At 41.2% G+C, this 19234-nt stretch overlaps 1 protein-coding gene across 2 annotated transcripts in view; it reads right to left on the bottom strand.

Moving 5' to 3' along the window:
- The window catches only part of kalrna (kalirin RhoGEF kinase a), a 156983-nt gene that overhangs the window by 59180 nt on the left and 78569 nt on the right, over positions 1 to 19234 (bottom strand). For both annotated transcript variants that reach the window (XM_042425768.1, XM_042425767.1), the window contains exons 25-38: positions 18721 to 18836; positions 18348 to 18470; positions 17444 to 17626; positions 17218 to 17339; positions 16547 to 16613; positions 16336 to 16445; positions 15585 to 15654; positions 15298 to 15387; positions 14937 to 15029; positions 14368 to 14479; positions 13979 to 14169; positions 13718 to 13819; positions 13469 to 13617; positions 12054 to 12156 (exon numbers count right to left, since the gene is read on the bottom strand). In XM_042425768.1, coding sequence (XP_042281702.1) covers positions 12054 to 12156; positions 13469 to 13617; positions 13718 to 13819; positions 13979 to 14169; positions 14368 to 14479; positions 14937 to 15029; positions 15298 to 15387; positions 15585 to 15654; positions 16336 to 16445; positions 16547 to 16613; positions 17218 to 17339; positions 17444 to 17626; positions 18348 to 18470; positions 18721 to 18836 — 1631 coding nt within the window. The remainder of the gene's footprint in view (positions 1 to 12053; positions 12157 to 13468; positions 13618 to 13717; positions 13820 to 13978; positions 14170 to 14367; positions 14480 to 14936; positions 15030 to 15297; positions 15388 to 15584; positions 15655 to 16335; positions 16446 to 16546; positions 16614 to 17217; positions 17340 to 17443; positions 17627 to 18347; positions 18471 to 18720; positions 18837 to 19234) is intronic.

Consider the following 19234-nt stretch of genomic DNA (forward strand, 5'->3'; position numbering starts at 1 on the left):
CTACAAAATACAGAATAAGAACTCGATCACACAGGACGTGCGGTGTAGGCTTCAAAACATGAGGAGCACTGCTCTACTTCATGGCAGCTGCAATGGACTCCAGTGATGAACCAGAGTCAGAGCAAGAAAGGTATCAAAATGTATTTAAAATGCCGTCCTTCACAAAGACACATCATGTACATTTATCAGTCACCTGTCAAGTATATAGGTGGTGACTGGTTAATATTCAAAAGCATCTGTACCTCTTATAACCTGCCTTAATCAATGTTTTTGATATTTACATTAAAATAAATTATTTATTTTTAATCTATTTTTAATGAAGTGGTTGCTAGTGGTAGTGACAATTCACAGCCATCTCTACAGCTCTATGGATCTTTTTGGCCTATTTTAGCTTGTTCTGGTTTTACAAATTAACATCAAGTGTTCATTCACATTTACAGGTCAGTCTCAACACTCTCATCAACCACAATTACAGCAGCAAGTGGTGGTTTTTAGCGGAAAAAAAAAAGTGCACTACACTACCTGTACACTACCTGCCCAGTATCAAAAGGCAGGCAGACAAAGTTAGCATCTAGCTGGTGAAGAAAGTCAAACATCTCACAGCTAAAGAGCCGGATCATTTTCTCAGAAGGTGATGAAACAGAGCTAAAAGGAGAGTGAATATGGGACTGAAATTCTCCATTGGATTGATAATGTTGCTCAGTGTCTGATGAATGTGTAAATAGGTTTGCTAGCATGTTAGCTTTGATATCTTTAGCCTATATGGTGATAGAGGCGCACTTTATAAACTTTTTAGAGCAGCTTTTAAGAGCAAAAACAAAGACACAAACACTCAACAATTCTCCACAGATTTTTTTTTTTTTATGTGATGACTGATTTTTTTTTCTTTTGTTGTGCCAACGAGGTACATGAACTTTAGTAGAAATGCTGAACTCAGCATAACAGCAAATCCTCCTTGCAAACGGTGGCTAACCTGATCTCAGTTTGATTTTTTAAAGTGTATTGGATTCATTCGCAAAACGATGAGGAGGAGGTGAAACAAAAAACAAAGGCATTTACTTCACATGAAGAGCGTTTCAACAACATTCTGAATGAAATACCATGCCAATTAGTGTTTTTCCACATTTCTACACTGTGTCCTTTTATAAACTATCAAGGTGGCAACTAACATAATCATGGAGTGGGAAACTGTCATTTTTGACCGTTGATGCACAAACTATACGTGAAAACACTGCTGCTGGCCTTTTGAGTTTGGCTGTTATTGTTTGTAATGCAGATAAAGTGTGGTGTGTCCAGTAAGCGAATCAGTCCAAATCATAACCAAAGGACAAAGTGCAGTGGCATTCTGAGTGAAGAAAAATAGTAATTTCTTTCCTTTCACAACATTCTTCACATGCAGTCAGAAAGTTAAATAACACAGTGTGTTTACACTGTTGATCTTGTGTGTCTGTAACCTGAAACTAACTTCAATTCAGCTGTCTGGACACTCACGTTTCACTCAGCCCGTCTCTATGTGGCAGCTAATGGTCTGTTTCCTGTCTCTCTGGCTGCCTGGCACACACACCCTGTTTAACCATTAATCTCCCCCATTACGCTCATGCACACCACACACACACACACACATTCCCTCCTGCAGTCCGGCTTTACAACACACTAAGCGAAATTCATCAACATATATGATCTGTATTAGCATTTGAATCAGTGACCAAACCTCAGCAGTGACCGACGATTAAACCTCAAAACATTTTTTTTTAAATCAGATCTCAAACAAAAACAAAGAAGCAACTCGACCCCTTGAGGCTAAAACAGCAGAAGGAAGATGACTGCACATAAACACAAGGAAGGCTGAATTTCACAATTATCAACATCAAAGGAAGCTAAAGTGAAAAATAACAAAACTTGAATACACACAAGAGCTGTCATTGTGCCTCAGCAGTTATTTTCACTGTTATTTTCATTCACAGAAATAAAAAATACATGAAATGACCACAATCTTTTAACACCTAACTACATGGTGGTACGTAATGTGTTAAAACTATGTGCTGGTACCACAGGAACAATGATAATGGAAGTTAATTGGGATCTTTTGTCGTGGTAGACATGAATATGACCCAGAGAAGTTCAGATAATGTCTATATATGACAAATTTCCCTATTTGGAGGTGGTGGGTTGGTTGGATGGTGGACGTAGCTGCAGGAGACCACTGTTCGATTCCCGCTTCCAACCGCGAATGTCACGTTTCCAACCGCGAGTCGGGATAGTTTTTTGACAACTGTAACTACAATTGTTGTGGTGTTTACTGTTGTCATGATGACAAAGGTTGCCTAACTTTAAAAGAAGTAGTAACTTTAACCCACATCACCTTTCAAGTGATCATTTTTACCCAAACCATGATCTTTCCCTAACCCTAACCCTAACCAAATGGTTTTTGTGCCTAAACCTAACCAGACCTTAGCCACAGCATTGTCACACCATAATATATAATTATTTTATAACAGTGATGTGTAACAGTTTTGGAGAGAACAGACAAATGCTGCCTGATCTCACAGAAATACGTGAATAACCTCTTAACGCATGTAATTTTAACACATTATGTGCTGCCACCACATAACGCAGCGTTAAAAGGTAGTGATCATTTCACATATTTCGGTGAGATCAGGTTGAGAAAATCTAGTAAAAGCATAAGTTTGTCTGCAGATTGAAGTAAAAAATAGTATTTTTAAGGAGTGACGTGTGTCAGTGTGTGTTCAGATACTGAATGTCAACCTCTAGTATGGCATAATTACTTATATCAATAATATATAAATATGTAAAATAGTATTAGTGCATGGGAGTATACAAAAGTTCCTTTTTTACAGTGTCTGAGTAGCTTTTTTTCCATTTAACACTCAAATCATAACAGGTGTAATTTTCATCAGTTTTTAAAGCTGGTGGAAAACAAGATCAAATCCAGAAATGTTCACTTTTGTCCAAAAGTTCAAAGTTAAGTAGTTTAAAACATTTTGGATCACCTTTCATTTTACACATTTGTTATTGGAGCATGGTTACTTCCACTTCATTCAAATTCAGCAAAGAAGTACTCTTACTCGAGTTGGATATGACAGTTCTACTAACAGAGTCTAATAGTGAAGCAGCAGTTAGTACTTAACATTAAACAGTTTTTATTCATCACTAACTAGTATATTTCTAACTGTTAGTACAGTGAGTGTACAGTGTGCAGTCCAGCAGTTTGTACTCACTCTGCTGCTCTCTTTGAACAGTTTAAAGCTCATCCACTTTGGCATGTCGACCTCTCTCCTCTTCTGTCACCCTCTCTCTACGCTGCTCTCTGTGTCTTTGACAACTCCCTCGTTTGTGTCTTTGCCACACACACAAACACGCCCTCACACTCTCTCTCCCTATCCCTCTCTCTCTCTGAACAGCCTTAGCTTTGTGTTTGATGGGAACAGCACTATGCTTGGTGTGTGCATGAGTGTGTGTGAGTGTGGGTCAGTGTGTTCACATTTCTCCTACTGTCTCGAAGCCACTGTTGCACTAAAACAGTACACTGTGTGTGTGTGTGTGTGTGTGTGTGTGTGTGTGTGTGAGACAGAGTGAGAGAGAGAGAGAGAGAGCGAGAGAGAGAGAGAGAGAGCGAGAGAGAGAGAGAGATTGTGAGTGTGACACAAAAGTCATATGACCAACAGATGGCTACTGTACGGCTTCAGTCTGAACCTGACACTGAATGCTTTTGATTCATGAGAACACACACGTGTAAACAATTGCTAGCCAGTGTAACAGTGTTGAAAATGCATGCTGGAAGACCAACAAGGAAGTACAAGTGATATCAAAATTACACCAAAATGCTTTGAGGATCCTTTAAAAGCACAACAATACATACTGTATTATTACACTGTTAGTTCCTGATAAGGTACATTTATAGATATATTACTTTTACTCGTGTTCACTTTCGTCCAGCATGCTGGAAGTTACACAGAATGGAGCCAAAAATGAAATAGGAATAAATAAAAACAAAACATAACTGTCATATACAGCCTATACATAGACTTACACACCGGATCAAACCAATCAGGGTCACCAACATTAGCTAAAGAAAACAGCTAGGGAGATTCCCCGTAGATACTGCCTGTATCCAACTGCAGAACTGCTTTTAGACACTCCCATGTGACAGCAATGGCAAGTTTGTCACATGTACATTATGATGGAAATTAAGTTCTCCTTGACCTTGTGTAAGATATTAAAAACATGTGTATTAGTGGATTAAAAAAAAGACTATGCGGCAGGATGAACTGAGGTCTGTGTTAGCCATTTCAACCATTTCATGGTTAGGATCCCCAAAGTTATTAGGATTTATCCTCTGGGGACCATGGATATCTGAACCATATTTCATGGCAATCCATCCAAAAGTTGTATATTTCAGTCTGGACCAAAGTGGTGGACTAACCGACCAATACTGCCATCCTTGCAGCCACGCTGCTAGCATGGCTAAAAACTCAACATCAGTGTGTTTTTCCAGAAGCAATGTACAAGGTACTCTAAATAATCCACAACTATTCATAGTAGGGGTCATGGTTTATGGAAAGAGATATCGCTGTTGAAACACAAAGAAAATAAATTCTATTCACCCTCATTGTATTTGTGTGCCTACAAAAAGAGATGTACATCTCATAAAATGTGCAAATAAAACAAGAGTTCTGAATGTAACCAAGGTTCTATGAATTCTGGATACCTGGATATGCATCATGCAGAGTTCATACAACCTTAGTTAGATTTGTTACTCTTCTATTTCATTCTTCCTGACCGCCAGAGACGCTATGTAATACCTGGATGATCCATACCAACAACGTTACGAGGAATCTATACTCACTGTGCCTCATTTGCAGACTAAAGGAGCAGACAAGTCTGCCTATGCCACAGGATGAGGGGCGGCTATGTTAACTCCATAGAAGTGGGCAAAGGTACAGGAAGAAGACCAGGTAGCTGCAGTACAGATGTCACTCAGTGTAACACCTTTCAAGGCAGTCCAAGAAGTGGAGCCACTCCTGGTTGAATGACACTTCAAAGTGGGGAACTGGAGGCCCCTGAGCCTGTGATATGGTATCAACAACCCAGTTCAAGTGTCTTCTTGGACAAGGCGCAACCCTTCCTGTGTCCTCCATAACAAACAAATAGCGCATCAGACTTACAGAAGCCAGCTAACACATCTATGTACTGTGTCAGAGCCTGAATAGGACAAAGAAGGCTGACTGTGGGATGCAGTTCCTCTGTCCCTGGCTGCAGGGCAAAAACTGACAAACTGACAGACTGATTGATGTGAAAAGCTGAAAGCCACAATAACCCCAGACCCATCAGAATTCCTACGCAAACAGTCCCTGGCAACAGACAGGGCATGAAGCTCACCAACTCACTTTGCAAATGCAACAGTGTCTAATGGCTTACCAACAGCCATCTGAGGTCAGCCTGTTCCAGAGTCTCAAACAGTGGGGAACATAAAGATTCTAGAATGATAGACAAATTCCATGAAGGCACCCGTACAACATGTGTGGGTCACAACTGGACAGCACCTTTCAGAAAACAGCTCACCAGAGGATGTGACCCTACAGTTTGATCATCCACCAAAACATGTTGAGCCAAGACAGCAGCAATTAACAGTAGAGACCAAGAGCCACTTATCGAGCAACCATCCATCTGCAAAAATAGCAATATGGGCATAGAGCAATGCTCTGGGTCCACGTGTTGATCCTTGCACCAACTAGAAAAGAGTTTCTGCCTGTTGGCATACAGCATTGTAGTTGAAGATGCATAAGCATTTAGTATGGTCTCAACCACACCCTGATCACAAGAACTCAGTAGCAAGCCTGGCCCTTCAGGGGCCAAACATGTAGCTGAAGGTGATCTGGGTGAGGATGCCAAATGCTCCCCCCCCCCCCCAACTGAGACAGAAGAGTCTGTCTCAGTGGAAGAGGCTAAAGCACTCTGTTGAGAAGCCGAGAGATCACAGGAAACCATATCCTCTGTCTATTCTGTGAAATGTCAGCATGAGTAGTGGAAGTGGAGGGAAGGCTGTTGAACTTTGGGGGCCAATGCCTGAACCGGATACAGTTGATAACACCCAAGGGTCTGAAATTAAGACCTCCCAGAGGGTAAGATGTTGCAGGGAGAAACAGCTGGCACCTGGACTTTGGGAGTCAGATTCGACTCCCATGACCTTTGGACGGCTTGTGGGGTCAGTTGGTAGGAGCCTCGTGTTTGGGTGGGTGTTGTTGGAGGTGACCCTGCTGAAAAGAGGAGCATCCAGCCCTCAAGGGACTCCGAGTGCTAACGTGCCTGGCGAAGTGTCTTCCTGCACCCCTCTGACAAGAGGGACTGGGCAAGCCACACTTGGTGCCAGGCCAAGGTCAAGGTGGACATCAGTCTGCCAAGCTCTCTGGTCATGAAAGCAAACACCTGGAGCAAAGCATCACTTAGACTCTGTGTCAAGACATCAACTCCAGCAGTCTGGAGAGTCTGCGATAGAGCTTGAACAAGGTGGGAGTTTCTACACCCCATCCAAGCTGCTACATCATAGCTCTTGCTTGGGGGTCATCAGTGATTTTACACAGCGGGCGTGGACAACGAGCATCCGGTCTAAGGGCTTCATCTGGAGATTCTATCAGAGAAGCAATGGAGGCATCAATGGCAGGCATTTGGTCTAGACTATATTGGGCAGAATCCATCATAGCAGCCAAAGCCCTGCAGTCTCAGTAGGTGGAGTAATGCCTAGGGGTCTGGCCAGCACTTCTGAAGTTCGTCAATGTATGGCACACAGGGTGGAACTCTGAAGGCTGATGGTTGTGATGGCTGTGGCTGTGAGATGGCCAACTGGATGGCTTGCTTAACTGTGGAATGAACAGCCTCAGCATCCCTAGCTGTAGCTGTAGCTAGGTCATCACTCTGATCATAGGCCTGGAGTGGCGGCTCTGGAACAGCAGTGACAGCAGCAGTGCAGGGGCTGATAGGCTGTAAATTACGATGTACGGCCTTAATCTGGGCAAATTCTGTGGCCAATGTATCCACTTTAAGAGCCAAAGGTTCATCACACTTAATTTCTTCTCCTTTGCCTGCATGCTTAGAACCTGAAGTGGGGCTGAATGCAGGCATTCCTGAAGGAGGTAAGCCAGCTTCAGCAACGCTACTGTCAGACCTGGCCAACCCTGAAGTCTTCTCTGCTAACGGCATGCAGCTGCAATTAGTGCAAGCATTATCTGTCAGTGCCTGCCTTAGGTGTTTGATGACAGGACATGATGGAATTCTGCTGAGAGGGACCAAGCAGGATTTACAGAGAGCATAACCGACTTCAGGATGGAGTTTCTGTCATCCTTCATCAGGTTGCTTGCATCACCTGGGTCACATGTGTGAGTTTGTTGGTATTATGTCTCAATCTCCTGTGCATGCACGCTATGCATATCCAGGTATTACATACCGTCTCTGGTGGTAAATAGAACGAAAATCCTCTGCATGGTTAAATACCACAAAAAAGAAGTAAGAACATATGCTTTATTTTTTTATCATTTGGATCAACTGGCCTATTAACTTTTGATATATACTATTAACTCATTCCTGGCTTCATAGATGGCTTCGCTTCATTAAGGCACAACAATAAAAATGGGTTTGGCCTCTAGTGAGTCTCTCTCTTCACCAGTGATACATATTCAGTCCTAAATGAGCAGGATGTGCTCGTAAGTTTTATTGAGTCTGGCACACATAGAAACACAATTTTTACTCCAAATGGAGGTGGAAGCTAAAAACAGTGTTTGTCCTCTGACCTACAGGGCTGTGGTGGAGCCATAAGGGCTGCCAAGCTATCAACCGCTGGAACGATGCTTTAAATAACACAAGACCACAGACTGAACCACAGCTGACTCATTACACCAAAAAACATCACAGAAAATACATACTCCACACAACGTCACAGAACTGACATTCTTAACAAGATGTTACAGAACTCACTCGGATATCAACAAAACATCACAGAACTGACATCGCATCATGTACTGTATACTGGCAGCAACTAACTCTAAATATTGTGGAAAACAGTATATACATACACAGTAATATAGAGTAGTCCTTAAGTATTTGGAAAGTGGCACAACAAGTGCTCATACTTAAATGACAAAATAGATCAGTATCACGGCCACACACTTTGTACACCAAACCATTCACCCTGACCTTTTGCCAGAATATAACAGTGCGACTTTGACCTTTGCTAATTAAAGAGGGCCGTTATTGCCCACATGACCTCAAGACATCGCTCAATAGGAACATTTGAACAAAGGTTGAACTTGAGCAAACAACGTTATTTTTCTGGTGAGGACAGTCCTGTTTTGACTGTTTAAGCTCTGTAAACCAGCACATGGTATTTAAATTAAAACAATTAAAGTTCTGACTTTTAGATGTAATCTGAGATTGTTTACCTCCAAGTTGAGTTAACAGTGTAGGGAGTAATTGAAGTTCTGTCATTGTTTTTATCAAGCCATGCTTGTAAAGTACAGTAAGTTCTCTATCTTAGCATCATTGTGTTTTCTGTTGCATTCTGTTCTGTTGTCACATCGTTGAAACTGAAAATCTAAGGTGAAGAGTGAGAGAGGGAAAAGGGAGGACGTAAACAGAGAAAGAAATAGCGAGAGGGAGCAGCTGAAAGAGCAGTAAAGCAAGAGGCAAACAGAAATACTCTGCAGAGACATGGAGAAAATTTTTAAAAAAACAAGGCATTTGTCATATAAAACTTCTCCAAAAACCACCATAAACGGTAGCTTCCCACCCTGTCTACACACACACAGACATCCTCTAGACGCAGACAGCCAGTGGAACATCTGACTTACCAGTGCTGGGCTGTTATTATAGTATATGGAGGACTGAGAGGGAGGGAGGGAGAGAGAGAGAGAGAGAGAGATACAGTGATAGATATGTGTGAAAATTGAGAAAGTGAGAAAGAAAGAGGGATGGATTGCAAAAGAACAGACGGAACATGTGTGTGTATATAATTCAGTGAAGGTGGAATGAAAGAAAACAGAGCAAGAAGTATATAAATAGGGGAAGAGAACAAGACGGAGTGGAGTACATAAGAAACAAGGGAAGAAACAAGGGTGAATCCGGACAGAGAAAGATGGGAAGACGTTTACAGGAAAAGCACAATATACATATTGAACGAGATCCTGTATTAATACTTGCATAACTCTGACCTGACATTCAAATTAAGAAAGGCACAACAACTCTGCTATAGCTTAATCAAAGCCAAAAGACATGTGCTTAAAGAAAAAGGAGGTTCCTACTGTCAAATTGTGACTTAATGAACTGGTAAATAGCCTTAACTTAAAAGGATAATACTTCAAATCTGTTTTTCACACAGGCAGAACTGCCCTGCGCTCTTCAAAATAACACTAATAATAAATAACAAATGGATACAATCAACACAGAGCTTCAAGTAGCATCCAACTGAAACCCACTGTCTTTTCTAACACATTTAGTAACTATAGCTTCTCTCACTTCAAGTGGCATTTGATGTATGAAATGGTGCACCTGCAATTTTATCCCTCAGGGTTAAAGTCTAATTTAACAAAATGAAATGCAACTGTCTACCTGTCCATTTTTTTGTTTTGCTATCTTGTTTTTTGTTTGAATAGGTTGATTAAAATCTTTCAGATTTGCTGACCTGCAGTGTTTTTCTCTCAGGACTGGAGTGAGAGTGCAAGAGAGGCTGCAGTGTTGAACAAACATGCCTGCTGCAAACAATGATTTCAAGATACCATATCTCGACTTATCTTTACTCCAAAATACATAAGGAATTGGCATAACTTATAATAAACCCCTGGGGCGCTGGCTGAGACGTGGGAATGAAACAAAAGGGAGCACCACCGCCCTCCACACACAAGAAAACAAGCGGTGCCACGCTTTGAATATTCTCCTGGGAAAAAAAGAATACAGTAGTCTCTCAAGCCACCCAGCTAGCCACTACTTTGTGCTTTAACAAAAGATATATGGATTTAGACAAGGTAAAGAAGCATCTTACACAAAGGGGTTGGAAAGGAATGATGACAATCTATCAAACAGGATTTTTACATTTTTTTCCCAAGAGGGATAAAGATTGAGCCCTATTTATGCCTGATTTTTATAACTCAGAGAACTGCCCTAGTTCCTATTTTGTTGTCACATTAAAAATAAGCTCTCAAACTCAGTGTAATTAAAAACAGAAATAAATGAAAAAAGTAACAGTAAAAGCAAGACGCACAGACACAGGGCAGCTCACAGTTAAAGCCCTGCTCTGCTGTGTCAGCACATGAAATATGAAACATACCAAAACAAAAATGTAGGAACTGTGCTTTTTTTTCTTTGATGTTTTCAGGAAAACAGCAGAGGAGGATCCAAAAATAGCTAGCTAGAGTTTTCTAAATCCTAGAAACAATAAACTGGACCGGAGCAACAACACACCCACACTCAAAAAAGGGCTGGAAAAATTCATTATGTTGTTTTCATTGGACGGGAAGAAGAGACAGACACAGCAAGACACACCACTATATAGAATGATTTACACATATTCACAGTTATAGCTCGGCAGACTTGCGCCTGCACTGAATTAATTGTATATACATATATTTTATAAAAAGTGGCATAACAAGCAAAGCAGGACAGACAGAAAATGAGACAGAAAGAGATGAAAGTGGAGACAATGGAAGTATAAAAAAAAAAACAGACGGGAAAACAATTTCAGATACTCCGGCACACATACATACACCCAAGCCGCACTGCTAAGGCCAATCTGAGTGGGTGAGGAAGAGTGTGAGTGTGTGTGTCCATTCATGTGTGTATGGGTGCTGACATTTAGAGGCAGCGTAATGTGTAGGCGTGGGGTTGCACAGTGAAAAGGCCACACTGTGTAATACTACAGTGGGAGGCCATGACTGACATCTGTGTGGGCTTGCGTGTGGGTGGATGTGTGTGTGTGTGTGTGTGTGTGTGCGTGCATAGCAATCGGAAGAGACATGGCAACATTGGAGAACAATCAGCTCAAATCAAAACAACTAATAAAACTGTGCAACCACAACAAACAAAACAACTGCCACACCATATTCCATTCAAAATATGTCAATTTAATGCTTTGTTGCTTATTTGCAAATGAAGCTGCCCTTCAGAATATTGACCAAAGACCTTTAAACAAAGCATTAAGAGTTACTCAGTAATTCAACAATTCCCAGTTCACAAATTCAATCCAATTTTGCTGATTATAATTGGTTTTTGCTCCTTTCCCTTCTTTTAAAAACATGTATCAAAAAGTGGTGAGTACTAAAGCACTGAACACAGATTGTGCCATAACAGAAAAAGCTGGTAAACGCTGCTACTTTCATAAATAGACCTATACTTTGAAAATTGCACATATGACTGAACTGGGGAGTGGACACTGGACATCAGACAATGGTACGCCTGAGTGGACATGTGCATACCTCTAGATTAAACTGTTTTAAAGTGTTTCCTCTTACGATTTGGACACATAAACACAATTTGACTGTTAAAAGATGGGCTTACTTGGATGTGAGAGGCTGGTTGGTAGGAGGCATCTGCACAGACACCTGCACACAACCTGAACAGGTTTTTCATCGCTGTCTGCTTCTCTGTTTATATGGTGACATTACCGAACACTTCTCATACACACATACACACGCTACACACTCAACACACCCATAACCTTAAGCTTTCATGTAGACGTATGGATGTAACACACTCACAAACACATAACCATAGAGCTGCATTCATATCACAGAGTTGAGTTTCTATGTATTTTAAGAAAACGCACATGGAAACATGTGCACATACACAGTCTCTCTGTCACTGGCACATGCACAGCCCCTGCTTCTGCCCATTGTAGCCATGTGGGAGACCCCGTAGCGCTGAGACAGCTGCGGGTCGTCAGCTCGTCACAGGCCACAGAGCCGAGTCTCAATCAGCTGCCTTCAACTGCTTCTCCATCCTTCAACCTGTGAAAAGCTCAGCGTGTGTGTGTGTGTGTGGGTGGTTCCTACCTTGTCGCTGTCCACAGTGTTCTGGGACGTCCTGGAGGCGATGGAGATGGTATCTGGTTGGCTGCTGCCATCTCCCTGACTGTCTCCATCTTCACCTCCCTCCCTGAACACGTGCACAATCAGAATGAATGAGAAGAATGAGAATGTGTTTCTATTCACTGTGACAGAGTTGATGTCGCACCCTTTGTGATAATAGCAAGAGCAAATCTTGGCAACATTGTTTTATATCTTAGTAAGGTTTTAATCTGCTGTGATAGCACTTTTTATCCTGGTGATAAGGTTTCTACCCGCAGTATCGTTGTTTACAATGATGACGTTTCTAGTTGTGGCAACAGTAGAGGTGTGTGAAAAAGTCATGTCTCAAATCTACTTATTGCATAAGCTTTTGAGGAATGATGGCTCAAATAACAGGAGTGTTACTGGTTCTACATTCCAGTGAATTTACTGAAGATTCACTCAGTGAGGGTCAGTTTTTTTGTAAAAATTTGCATCTCTGTTAAGTAGGTGCAAATAGCAGAGGTGTAATTAAGGAAAGTTGTGTTTAGGAGGAGAAACTTGAAATAATTCTGAGGAAAACTTATTGACAGCAAAGAGTTCAAACTGATACGGATCAGCACTGATCTATTAACAAAAGTATGGTGAAAATTATAACAGTAAACAGAGAGGGGACTGAGGTGATGTGCTTTTGTAGTTATTAAGATATATTTTCTTTTGTGCAGCTTATTATGTCATTCTATCTCTTTTATGCGTCATTTGAAGTTTGTTTAATGACTCCTGTTGCACTAATAAAGTAAGCAGAGCTCCAGATTATGCCAAATTATAATTTATTGAGTAATTAAATACTTTTTCTTGGGTGGACTTGAACAGTGAATGTTTTGGAATCAAGACCACCACATTGTTTCTTTTCTGAGCTAATGTCTGACAACTGAACTGAACTGAACTAAACTCTCCTTCACTCCCAGGTGCTGACTGTGTACTGAGCTGTTGTACATGTCATGTATGTACTATACAATCTGACCCTAAGCAATGTTTCTTCCCTCAATAAAGATGTGTTTTGCCTGTCCTTGGATCATTTTTCACAGATTTTTTTAATCCTCAGTGATGTCTGTAACCTCAATAATGATACTTTTAACACTGAAAAATACCTTTAAGACCGTGGTGATAGCTCAGCCCTCAGTGTAAACATTTCTACTTATGGCAACAGTGTTTCTGTTCATGGTGACTACATTCACTGATGACAGTTTGACCTTTGCTTGCAGCATTTCTACAACATGGGTGGATATTTTTTCACCACTTCAAAAACATCTTATAGCCACAATATCCACCTGGTTCACTAGCAGGTCCCATCACATTTGCATCAAAGTAAATCTCGTGAGCACTACTGTCAAAGTGTAAATTTGTGTGTCCTTGCTTACCTCTTAGTGTTATTCCTGGGTTTGGTCAGTGCTGGTGTTTTAGGCAGATGAAGAGGCTCCTTGAGCGCCCCCTTCAGGTGAGTCATTCTCTCCTGGATCACCTCCCTGATGTTCTTAATCCACTCCTGTTTAGCTTCCATACTGGACGCCTGGAGGAGACACAACAGTATAACATATTATCATTGTGACACCTTATACTGGCAGCATAATCGTTCATATTTTTTCATTCATATTTTACTTTTCACTTACTTTTAGCACCGTTTTATTATCAGAGGATGGGGTTCTTCCCGCCCATAGAGCAAATTTACATGGGTCACCTTCAATGTGCTCGGTCACCCCCAACTCTGACGTCTGCAGGGCAGCGAGGAAGGAAGAAGCAGGTGAAAGGAGGAGATGAAAACAACAACAGTGAGGTGACCTCAGGACTGAATTGATACACACTTGCTGCACTTGTGTCACCACAAACACAGTTAAAAAAACAGTCACACACACACACGCGCGCATGCTCACCAGTAGTTTGTTCTTGTATTGGTACTTGGTTCTGCCTGCTGAGTCTTTGATCTCCTTGCTGAAGACCAGGGAGAACTCAAACAGGAAGAGGTGTCGGTCCCGTCCCTTTCTGATCAGAGAGCGTGGATCCCAAACCTGGAAACTGTCTTGCAGGATCAGCTCGCCCTGCACCTCCAGGTTCTCCTCGAACCCTGAGGAAGAGGAGGACAAAGAGATTTAATAATTATATTAACCAGGCTGCACTCAGACTCAACACACAATCATTAGGCCCATTCTGTGCAATATGAATTCCAAATAAGTAATCTAAACAAAGGTCAAGCCGAAAACTATTTATTTTGTATTATTATAGTATATATTTTTATACATTTTAGCATACATTAGCATCTTACCCTCCAACATGGCGAGATGCATGGCATCATTGGCTCTCTTAGGAACACTGAGCATCACCTCCAAACCATCTTTAATCTCCCCTTTACCCTCCTCACAACAAGACAGTAACTCCTGCAGGAGAAGGAGGGAGGGGAGGACATTAAATGTGATGAGAGGACATAACAGAATGCAAAGGCAAAAAAGCAATTAAATTGAAAAATATATTTTTTGTATGGTATTTTAGCTTCACATTTGGCCTACATACTCCATCAGTCCTGGTTTCTTTCTGACTCCCATTGGCAATCCACTCACTCACTCACTCACTCACTCACTCACTCACTCACTCACTCACTCACCACCATCTGATGGTGTATTAGCTTGGATCACTCAGGAAAAAGAGCTGCCTCTTCCTGTTTTTTGTTGTAAAACTTTATCAGATTTACCTTTAAATCCAAACTGTATCTTGTAATTATACTTATGTGTCCAAATAAATCTGTTGTTCTTGGTTTGTACATGTGGAAATTTGCCAAACCTTTTGTATGAAGATTTAAAGTCAAGTGTGTGTGCGTGTGTGTGTGTGTGTGTGTACCTTAAGCAGTAGTTGGTACTTTGTGATCCTCTGGACTGGTTTGATGAGGTAAGAGGAGATGGAATTTGCCAACCCGCGTCTCTGCTGGATGTCCTGTTCATGCAAACAGAGACAAAATTCCAGCAAATACAAAAATAAATAATACAAAATAAATATAATTGACTAAAATGTTAAATGTTCAACTCAGTATGCTGCTGCTGCCAGGAATTGAAACTTTTCCATGATCAAACAGCACCATCTGCTGACAAAACTGGTGAACTACACTACTATCACCACCACCACCTGCAGGAAGGAAATTAGAAACATGCAGCTGTACATTCTTTTTATTACTGTCTTGCAGAGTAAGAAAAGATTCACTAACGTCAAAGAAGGTGCCGGCATGTTCCAGTATGAGCTGACTGGAGTCTGGCTTGTTCTTACAGTAATCCACATATATATGGAACTTATCAGCCTGGAAAACAGAATAAAGAGAAGAGATGTGAGAGGAGAGAATAATTGTTTAAAATCTTATAAAACATTGTATATTTACAGGGGGGTGATTTCATTATGCTCTACACAGCCCCTGTCCCCTTTTCAGAAAGAGATCGAAGGTCAGAGGTCACAGATTTTTTATTCTGATCGTGTCAAAAGTAAAGGGCTGACTCTCACCCAGGTGACGAAGCAGTGACCCACATCCTCTGGCAGCTGCTCGTAGTTCACCAGCTCCTTCAGGAAAATACTGGAAACACACACACACACACACACACACAGATGCAGAGAGCATAAGATCACAATTTGCATTTAATAGTTTTTAATACTCTAAATGTATAAAAAGATCATATTGTATTATATTATATTGTATTGTATTCTATCCTCTGGGTTTCTTCAAAGTTTGACTGGAAGAACAATAACATGAACATATCTGAAATCCCTAAAGAGTTTTTCTGTTCCTTAAAGATCTAAATGGAGTCAATGAGTACAAAAAAAAAGTTTCCTTGAGGAATCAACTCAGAGGTTTCTGAGGGAACCACACTGAGATCAGAACCAAAGAAACTCCTCAGGGAAACCTCTGATGCCTCTTCGGCTTCCTTATAGCTACAATATTAAGAAAAACCCAGGGAGTTTCCCTCAAGGGGGTTTCAAGTGGTGATAGTTCTTACAGTTAGTTAAGAGCATTTCCACTGCAGAAAAACTAAACTGGAAATTATATCATTGCTGCTGAACAAGGTGCACACAATGATCTTGACCAGGTTGTTTCTATTCTTTAACTTCAGAGCTTGAAAACAAAGTATGTATATGCTATCGGTTGCCTTTCTGCCATGTGCTTGTTGCTAATTCCTACGTCTGGGAAGACTGGCTGGTTTCTCCACCCACAGCACAGATAGTGGGCTTGGTGAGAAACCATCTACAAGTCTCTCACTTGCTGTGGAAGTCGTAGATCTCCTGCATGTTGCCAAAGATGATGTGCTCCTTGTTAGCGATGCCTGGAGGGATCTCTTCCACACCGCTGGTCATCTCCCACAGGTAGGTCTGACACACAGGCAGAGAGATCGGCATGTAAGTTAAACCGGATGACATTTGATGTGTAAAAACAAAAAAAAACCCCACACCAGCAGAGGACTGTTTCCCACCTCTAGACACTCCTGGAGATCTCTGACGTAGGTCTTCTCTGTCTGCAGTAGCTCTGCCATGATGAACCTGAGACAAGAAAAAAGTTAAGACTACTAGAGAAAGCCCACAAAGAGGGATCAGATGGCAAGAATTACATAATCGGTACTACTTTGTGTCTTCCATTACTGCATGAGCCTACTGATGTTCCTCCAAGACTTTTACTTGAAAAGATAAAACTCCTTCAGAAGGCTTCAGAGGTAAGCTGGAACACTGTGCTACTACCTCAATTACGTGTCTTTGATGCCTGTTTAGTCTAAACTTTGGTGATATCACAGGACGCAGATGATCAACATGGTTGAGACAGACAGAGAAAACACAGTCTTGGCAGGGAATAGGAGTGAATTTTGTTCAATAGGTTCAACAGGTGAATTATTGCAGCTATATTGTGATTGAATTGTCATCTGACAGTCATTTTATATGCTTCATGTATTTCGGGTTTGAGTCATGATGTAGGATTTCTGGGTAAGTTAGTTCACAGCTGCCATGACAATAAACTAGATCTCATAAGTTCCAAGTAAGACAGTTGTCAAAGTTTAATGGATGGTATTTATTTTTATTTTTAAGAGGCAGCAAAATGTACAGACTTGTTGTCTCTCTTCTCTCTCGTCCAAGTGTCATTTCCTGTACTCACTCTTTCTTCCTGGCGGACTTCCTCTTCTCCTCGTTGACCTCGTGGTTGGGGTCGCGCAGTTTGACCTCAGGGTCGTCCGTCAGGCTGGCGGGGATGATGTCTAGCTCTAAGTCTTTATTGTCCTGCACAGAGGAAAATAAATAAAGAGTCTTTGTCAATAATCTGAAAGGAAAAAATATAGATGAATATTTATCCATATTATGTTTGTAACCACGGTGATGTTCACCTCTGAGCTGACACCGAGGCTCCTCTCCAGGCTCTCCTGGTACTTGGCCATGCGTAGGGAGAAGTCACGGTAGCGGCGGTCCACAGTGCTCACCCAGCGCTTCAGCTCTGACACGTGGGCGTGACCTTTCTCCACCAGGTTGTCCGCCAACTGGATCAGCAGCTTCACCTTCTCCTTGGTTTGCTGGGGGACGTGCACACACACACACACACACATGTTATTTGAAATTTTAAAAAGGAAATTGTTTTCAAAGAGAATATAACATTCTAGGAGTGTTGCACATCAAATGCCAGCTATCTGCTCCAGCAGTCATGTCCCGTACCCGTCTATACAAACACTTACACCCAAGTCATCCTGCCGAAATAATATGGTCAACCATTTAGAGTGTGAAACTGACTGTATCTGTCCTAAATCTTTTTAACATTTTCCCAAAGAAGGCAGAACTGAAAAAATATTAAGGAGATACAGCATACAAAACAAAACCCCCTAGTCTCCACCCCCACCCAATGTCCATTTAATATCAACCCCAGACATAGAAAAACACAAAATTAACACGAAGAACAAATAAACTGACTGTATCAAGCAATACAATAAAGAGCTGCAACCATATTTAGCTGTAGAATGAACAGGGCCTCTGCATTCCCTTGATTTGGCACCTAAAGTCTAGTGAAAACATATGATTCTTAATGTAAATGTAAGAATACAAAGTTCATGTTTTCCTCTGCTTTGTGAAAAAGTGTGCGGATTGAATTCTCATGTTATTCAAACAGTGCACATCTTAACAAGTATGAATTTAAGGGCACACTGTTCTTTTAGTGTTTACTGGCTTGATGCTCGCAGCAGCTCCTTTGAAGCTCAATAAAGCTGTCAGTAGCTAAGCTTCAAACACACACACACAGTGTACCTTGGCAGTAAGTCTGAAGTGATGGTAGTCATTGAGGAGCTGCTGTGTTTCCTCGCTGCTGTCGCCAGGTGACGTGTGTGTGGCCAGGTAAACCTCACCTGTCTCCTGGATCCAATCCAATGCCTGCACACACACATACACACACACAGACACAAAGACACACCATCACACAACAGATAAGGTTGATTCTCAGTCTCTGTATTATATTTGCTCTTATAAACTTTCTCCCTGATAACATAAACCAGATGTTCCTTTAGTGCTGCACATTTCCCCAAAGCCAAAATCCAGCCAGCGAAATTTGGTTTTGTTTCACTAATGCATGCACGCACGAACACACACACACACACACACACACAAACACTTGGATTCTGACCTGTTTGGCACTGCGTTCAAACACCAGGTACTGCTGACATTGGTCCAGCCTTCGTTTCTTTAACGTCCAGAAGTGAAGGACTCTGTTTTCTCTCTGCAGCAGCTCATTCAGAATGGCTGCACACAAAAACACACATTACATAAAATATACACTTCCTCCTAAGCTCAAAATGTGTTCCCAGCTCACGGATGAGGTTTTCAAACCGAACTTGAGAATACCTTGAGTAAGTTAATTATACCACAAGTCTGATTTAACACATCCCAGGAAAAAGTGAGGCGTACAATTTGGACTTTCATATAAAGCAGTTTTGTTTCCAAATTCGTTCAAAAATCTGGTTATTTTTTTTGGTTAAAATTCATTTCACATAATGTTTCAACATTTCATAATTGATTCATAAAAATCATAGCAATGTTTTTCAGTCTGTCACAATAGGACATGAATTAAAATATGAAATAAAAATAGAAATATGTTGATGGATTGTAAACCTATTGATGTGACTGGTTTTCAGTTGCTA

Source organism: Thunnus maccoyii, chromosome 11 (genome assembly GCF_910596095.1).
Source record: "Thunnus maccoyii chromosome 11, fThuMac1.1, whole genome shotgun sequence".
NCBI classification, from domain to species: Eukaryota; Metazoa; Chordata; class Actinopteri; order Scombriformes; family Scombridae; genus Thunnus; species Thunnus maccoyii.